Source organism: Anguilla rostrata, chromosome 12, assembly GCF_018555375.3.
Source record: "Anguilla rostrata isolate EN2019 chromosome 12, ASM1855537v3, whole genome shotgun sequence".
Taxonomy (NCBI): domain Eukaryota; kingdom Metazoa; phylum Chordata; class Actinopteri; order Anguilliformes; family Anguillidae; genus Anguilla; species Anguilla rostrata.
The window spans coordinates 15,050,345-15,057,808 of NC_057944.1; the positions used below are offsets into that span (position 1 = coordinate 15,050,345).

At 43.4% G+C, this 7,464-nt stretch overlaps 1 protein-coding gene across 1 annotated transcript; it reads right to left on the reverse strand.

Moving 5' to 3' along the window:
• Nucleotides 1-1,141: 1,141 nt before the first annotated feature.
• On the reverse strand, nt 1,142-6,526 carry drc12 (dynein regulatory complex subunit 12 homolog). The gene is made up of 6 exons (XM_064302854.1): nt 6,125-6,526; nt 5,753-5,818; nt 5,290-5,409; nt 4,590-4,682; nt 4,363-4,493; nt 1,142-1,655 (listed from the first exon to the last, which is right to left on the reverse strand). The coding sequence occupies exons 1-6, from the start codon at nt 6,183-6,185 to the stop codon at nt 1,527-1,529; spliced, it is 600 nt and encodes a 199-aa protein (XP_064158924.1). The 5' UTR covers nt 6,186-6,526; the 3' UTR covers nt 1,142-1,526.
• Nucleotides 6,527-7,464: the final 938 nt, after the last annotated feature.

Genomic DNA, 7,464 nt, shown 5'->3' on the forward strand with positions numbered 1-7,464 from the left:
CCCCGCGCTGATCGATGCTTCTCAGACCGGGGAGCATCGATCGCCCGTCCGGCCGCCCGCCAGCCGGCCTGGGTCGCATCACGCCGTACATAAATGTCACCGCGGTGAAATATGCGCCGGTCGACCGGGCGCGTGTGGAACGGGACGCGGGCCTAGCGGCAGCGCGGTGCAGCACTACATGCATGTTCCTATGCAACACCGCTGCAGGGCAGCTGAGCATGCACTTGCAATAGACTGCACGTGAGGTGACCAATCATCTGTGCACGTGCGTGCGCATTACTCAGTCAAATCATTTATCGAGAGAGCCGGTGAACGCCTGGGAACTACAGAGACGAGGATGTGCTGGTAAACGCCTGGGAACTACAGAGACGAGGATGTTTTATAGGAAGGTGCATATTAATGCTTCAGGATCATGGTGAAATTAACCTACATGTCCATAATGTATATGGCAAAATACTAATATTTCCAGAATACGCAAATACATTCATGCTAACCAAAATTTATACTGCATGTATTGGAGAATACAACCTTTCTATTTTTTAGGGTGGCACAGTGGTGTAGCCAGGGCCTTTCTGAGTGGAGTTTGCATGCTCTCCTCGTGTCCGTGTGGGTTTCCTCCAAGTACTCTGGTTTCCTCCCAGCAGGTAGGCTAATTGGAGACTCTAAATTGCCCACAGGTATGAGTATGTGAGTGAATGGTGCGTCTGCCCTGTGATTGATTGGTGACCTGCCCATGGTATGTTCCTGTCTCTCGCCCAAAGCACACTGGGATAGTGTGAGACTGTTTTTCCAGATCCCAGATATTATGTAGATCTATGAAAGAAGAATTTTGTTTAAAGTGATATAAAAACATGATCATTCGTCGTCTTTCTATGTTGCTGGTCTCCTGTTCAGGTCTGCTATGAGTCCACTACTCTGAAAATTCCATCTAACTGCCAGTGGCTCTCTAAGAATTGTTGGAGCTGTCTGCAGGCTGTCTAAATACTCCATCTGGTGGACAACTTTTGGTAATGCAGCCTTTCATCCAGAGTAACTTAATTTCCATTGTGATCTTGCCCTCTGGTGGAAATCTGACTTAATGCAATTTTTTCAACAGGTGCTACCGTAGGACATAATAAGCATGCTCTGTCAAACCCAGAAATGTCGCGAACACATTTTATAAGAAGAAATACAGGCAGAGGAGCACAGATTCAGCAAATGTGAACAAAGACAGAGATTGCTAGTGCACCATAGATATGACTGAGTATGCTTATTTTATTATACTTTCAGGGTAAAAATCCTGCAGTGTACCTTTAATAAAATATTTATATTAATGGTATATTCCATTTGGCTATATTCTCATGCCGTATGCAGATTTACCTTAATTTAATACAGGACTGCAATTAAATGTGCAGAATGACACGATGCTTCCCTGGGGACATGTTTTTCGCAGGAGCAATACTACAAAGTGGAGAGCCCAGCAGCACTGTGCCAGAGTCTGACCTCTGTCTCCTGACGTGTGTGGTGACTCTGGGTTTCGGGCCAGCTCAGAGGTGCAGGGGTTTCAGTCCGAAGCTGGAAAGGAGCTCCTTGTGTTCCAGGTGGATGGCAGTGCTCTCGTCCTCCCAGTGCAGCCGCGTGTCAGCCAGATGAGCCAGCAGGCTGTCCAGACTGTCCTGTGACACACAGCCCAGGCCCAGTCATCAGCCAGTCTACTGCCTAAAGAACCTAGAATGTTCTCTACAACTGTACAAGCCAAGTTACGGTGTAAATATTACCAATACTTCAGGGGCCTCATGCATCAAATGGTCGAACGCACAGATTTGATCGTAAACTGTGTGTACGCCCAAATCCATGCTGATGGTGACATTTATAAACCTAGTTTAAAATTGTTGTGAAAAATGTGTGCACGTCTACGAGACATTAAAATACTCTGTTAAACCACCTGAAGAGCTGCAGTGTGAATAGCTAGCGAAAGTACTATATCTACATTACACACATCCATTTACTGTGCCAGTCTATTATATGCTTTAACCTAGCATGACTTACAAAATACAGTGTAAGAGAAAAACACTCAAAAAACTCTTTCTTTAAATCCTAATACTATAAAAGGTATTTTATTGACTGCAGTCCAAAATTGTTGTCACATAAAAGCAGGACTGTTGCAGAATTTCCCTCGATAACACCACCCTTAAACAATATTGCACATTAAAAATTCCCTCCACTCAAAAACATGTTTTTGTAATGTTATCGCCTCTTGGAAGCATAACTTTCACTCTACAGAACTTGTCACCAGTGTGACTTCTTCACATTCTTCCACTGTAGATGAAGAGCATCTCTGTAATTCCCTGAAATCTGAGTTGGAAACGAGCACGCATGGGCAAAATTTGTGATGTCACAAATATGTTGAATCATGATCCACTATGCAAAGATATGTGAACGTCAAAATGCATGTTTATCATTTATAACATAATATCTCAGTATTGTGAACTAGTATTGCAACAGTAGGTACATACAAAAGTTACTGAGATGATAAAAGCAGACCAGAGGATAGCACTGGAATATTAGGCAGGGCTGGTTTTAACCATTTAAGGTATAAGATGACATATATGTGTTTAGAATGTTCAGTTAAAACATTCTCATGCTGATGTAACAATCACTACTGGTAATAGAAAGCAGGTTCTAGAACACAGACTTCGGTCAAAAAATTGGTGTTCTAGAACTCCTTTGCTTTCAATTAACAGTAGTGATGGTTACATCAGAAATTGGAATGTTCTAGAACACTGACTTTCCAAAAAACCAACTACTCAACAGGTTAAACTTGCTAGATCAAAATTTCCCAGCTTGGTCTGTCAAACTATACAGCAGCGAGCAGATGTCCGTTATGGGAGTTAAGCAGCTTGTTACACACTGATTTATTCACATGGGGTTTGTTGCGCATATGAAGCAGAAGGTTATGCATGCTGTCTAAAATATGGATTCAAGAAAGCAAAATTTATTGAATAATAACAATGCTTCAAATAACCTTCAAAATAAATGCATGTCCTTCCCACTGAATGAAATGTCCTCTGTTTACAACAGAGACATCTCTTACATATTTTTTCAGACACTAGAGTGTGAGTCTAGGATGGTGGGGGAGGGACACAGGGGGCTGCCTCTCCTCAGCCCCTGGCACAGGTTCCTGCACTCCCCCTGGTTTCAGCACCAAGGACAGTGGCAGTCACAACTGTCATACATTGTCCGAGGCTGGTTGGCTTGCATTGCTCAGTGCCTTAATATTTATTGCCTTGGAACTGGAAACCTCCATAAACACGTACGGCTTTTTCTAGGACTGCCCAGCTCGCAAAGCTGGACTGTGTCCTCATTTTCGGTTGCTATTTTTGTCACAAGCTGGTCAAAGGGGAATAAAATGGCTGTGGGCCTATTACTTTTTTTCTGCTCAACACCCAGGAGAGTCACCACCCCCGGCCCCGTGTCACATGGAGAAACTGTTATAAAATGACGGGATGGTTCAAGACTCTAACCCAACACCAAAGCTCTTCTCCTACAGTAGCACTACTACTTCCTAGGACATCAGTGATGTTGATATTGGCTGGTGACTTTTTTCCTCAAGGGATGTTCTAGGATTTTTTTACCTCATTCATGACGGTCCATGGACATCTCACATGGGACAGGGTGAAGTACACAGTACATTTGCAAGGCAAGTTGTAAGTCTTTTATAAGCAACTTAATTTTAAAGAGAGTGATTACTCCGCAGCTCTACAGATGCATGCGTAACCTGTTTCTATTGAGTACATACGCTGCTTAATTATGCAGTCTTGCACGCAGTTTGTTATTAATGTCTGCACAGAATGTGCAGTTCTGCGGACTTGCATGCAGTTTGTTAGTAATGACTATATAGACTGTGCAGTTTTGCAGACCTGCATGCAGTTTGTTAGTAATGACTGCACACACTGTGTAGTTCTACAGACCTGCATGCAGTTTGTCAGTAATGACTGCACACACTGTGCAGTTCTGCAGACCTGCATGCAGTTTGTTAGTAATGACTGCGCACACGGTGCAGTTCTGCAGACCTGCATGCAGTTTGTTAGTAATGACTGTGCACACTGCGTAGTTCTGCAGACCTGCATGTAGTTTGTTAGTAATGACTGCGCACACTGTGCAGCTCTGCAGACCTGCATGCAGTTTGTTAGTAATGACTGTGCACACTGCGTAGTTCTGCAGACTCACATGCAGTTTGTTAGTAATGACTGCGCACACTGTGCAGTTCTGCAGACCTGCATGCAGTTTGTTAGTAATGACTGCGCACACTGTGCAGCTCTGCAGACCTACATGCAGTTTGTTAGTAATGACTGCACACACTCTGCAGTTCTGCAGACTCACATGCAGGATCTTCTGGTATCCAGCCTCCATGTGACTCAGCTGGCTCTTCAGCTCAGAGATGGAGGTCTCCTTTTCCTGCTCCACCCTTGCACGAGCCTCCTTCTCCATCTTCAGTTCCTCCTGGCACTTACCTACACACACACACACACACACACACACAGAGTGTGTGTTATACTCTCATATCGGTGGGAGGGTCCTGCAGAGGAGGATGTATGATTGGTGCTCACCCAGTCGCTCCCGGAATGTGGTGACCTCTGTCTCCAGCTTCTGAATTTTGACCCCCAGCTCAGTCTTCATCGACTTGTACTGGCGAGTGAGATCTATCAGAGAACACAGGAACAGGGTGTGAGTCCTGGAAACACAGTCTTCCTTCCCACAGCTCTCACATTTTCTCAGGGACACATAGGGAATAGCTGACATTAAAATGTATGTAACAAACCATCAAAGGGCAATTTTTCCTTCATAAATCTAATCCGATTTACTTGCATGACAGACGATTCTCTTTCTTGAAAAAAAGACAAAAAAACTGTATATAGATTAAATAGGCACAACACAGATATGATATAGGGATTTGAGCTTCATAAAACAGTGAATTCAGTGGTAGGATGTGGGTTGGTGACTTGATGCGGATGCAGTGCATTGATGTGGGGCTTTACGGGTGCAGTGGGGTTTTACAGGTTATTGTGCTAACAGTGCACTGGTATGGGTTTGTGGGCACACAGTGATTGGTGTGGGGTAGAGCGGGTCCATGGGGAATTTGTGGGTGTGGATGCACTGAATTGGTATGGGTGAGTGTGCAGGTAAAATATTCAGTTTTAATTCAATTCCAAGAGAGTTTCTGTGAATTAATCCAAATTGGGTAAAGTGTACTCCATCTGAGTAGAATGTAGTATGATGCAGTGCAGGCTGTTTCCTCCTGGGTCAGACCTGCATTGATGTCCTTCTTTTCTTCTCTCTCCTCACTGAGCTCCTGCTCCAATCCCCTCATCCTGGACTTCAGCTCCTCGCTGCTGGCTTGAGCCTGGCGTGCCACCTCCCTGCGCAACACTGAAAACATGTTCACACACACACACACACATAAGTACACAAACATTTTTATACCACCCACGTGCATTTTAACATCTGCATGCGCATACATACACATGCATACATGCAGAGCTTTTAGGTCCAGCATATGCACACATGCACATTTTAGAACATAAATTAGCACACAAATATGAATACGTATATACACAAATTTTACAATATATCAATATACCCCCCCCCCCCCCCACACACACACACACACACTTTACCATACAAATATACAAACACCCCATTTAGCATATAGCCTACACCTTAATTAAACATGCACACATGCACTCTCTCTCTCGCTCGCACTCGCTCTAACCCAGATGTTCCTTCAGAACCGCCACGTCCAGAACACTGCGTCTGTATTTCAGCTCCAGTTCATCTCCTGCATAGAGACACGGGTGAAAACATTCAGTTGCTCCGTTAATATTAAGTCCATAAGAGTGTCCGTATTGCACGCATTTCTGTGTGGAATTTTAAGAGCAGACTGCCATTTTGAACTCATAAATTAACACAAGTCACATTTGGAACAGACATATAAAAACAGCCATGTGAGGGGGAAAACAGCCATAAGCTATGCTGTACTCATACTGAGTACAATGACTGAAAATGGACTGTTCACCCATACGATCAGCTGTAGATAACGTACATTATCTAAAGTTAGCAAGCTAATTTATATCACAGTCCTTACCTCCATCTAACTTCTTTTTGCTCTTTTTTACGGTTCCCTTGGTTTTCTTCTTAGGAGGCATGCTTGAAGTTAGATATTTTCCTTTGATCTTCTCAAAATAAAACACCAATTACTGTATAAGGAAATTCAAAATTCAGATAGATAGTTGCGTTGCTGTTGGCTACCAACGTAACAACAGATTGCTCGAACTTTAGGATAAGTAACTCCTTTTAAATGAACGATAGAATAGCCTCACTTGCAATGGCACTGTTATTATTACGGTACTTGAACAGCTGGCTTGTAACACCACGTTTGATAACGTCACAATTTACTAAAGGGCTTTCTAAAATACTGCTAGGAGCTGCCTTTCATAGCTAGAATACAAGCGAAGTTGTGCTGTGACTGAAAGCGTTAGTAGCTAATCACAACTTGAGCTGTGCGTTTTCATTGTTAAAGCAACCAAAAGCGGTTTCCATTGGCTCTAGAACGGAGGCGGGGATTTATTCCACGCCTGTGTTTTATCCGAGAAACAAAGCTGTGTGTTACTATGGAAATAGAAACGCTAGGATCTGCTGCGCTTTGCTTAGATCTGGCACAGAGGACTGAAGGACATTCCACGCAATTGAACAGAGACGAACGCTTCAAACTGTACAGTTCTAATTAAAAATTTTGCTGAAGATTTTTACCGAACGGCACAAAATGAATACAGTGTAACTATAGCCATGTTTCCACGGAAGTAGCACGCGTTACTCACGTGTTAATGTTGCTCAGAAAATTCATAAGCTATGCATTGTGGCCCTTCGTTGTTGCGGTGAAGCCTGATGCGGCCAATAGCTAGACATTCAATTTTTTTTCTTTTTTTGCCATTCAGATAATAAACATTAATGTGCTGTGGATTGAGACTGCAAATCAGAGTCACCACATCACATTCAGCAGTGTACGTGCCAACTGGCTCTGATTCAAAAGGTGCTTTCTATCATGGAAACATGACAACCATGACAAGGCCAGCAGTATGAGGATATGATGTCACGGACTGGAAGGTATAGACGTGGATAGGAAAGTTCAACCCTGGGAACACTTCAAAGGCTCAATCTAAATTCAACTCCTACAATGTAGTGCTCCACTTGGAAAGATGGTTCAGGAGGCAAAGAAAAATCCAGGGGCCACAGCTTTGCCGCATCTTGGAATCGTCAATTAGTCACCACCTCCATGTAATTAGGCTGCAATATTTCGCTATTTAGAAAAGTTGTCTGAAAAAATATATACCTTTGGAGAGAAATCAACAATGCCTAGGGTTTGCTAAATGCCAAGGGCACTAAAATTGGACTGGAGCGCTGTGGTCATAATCAGAGACATACAGA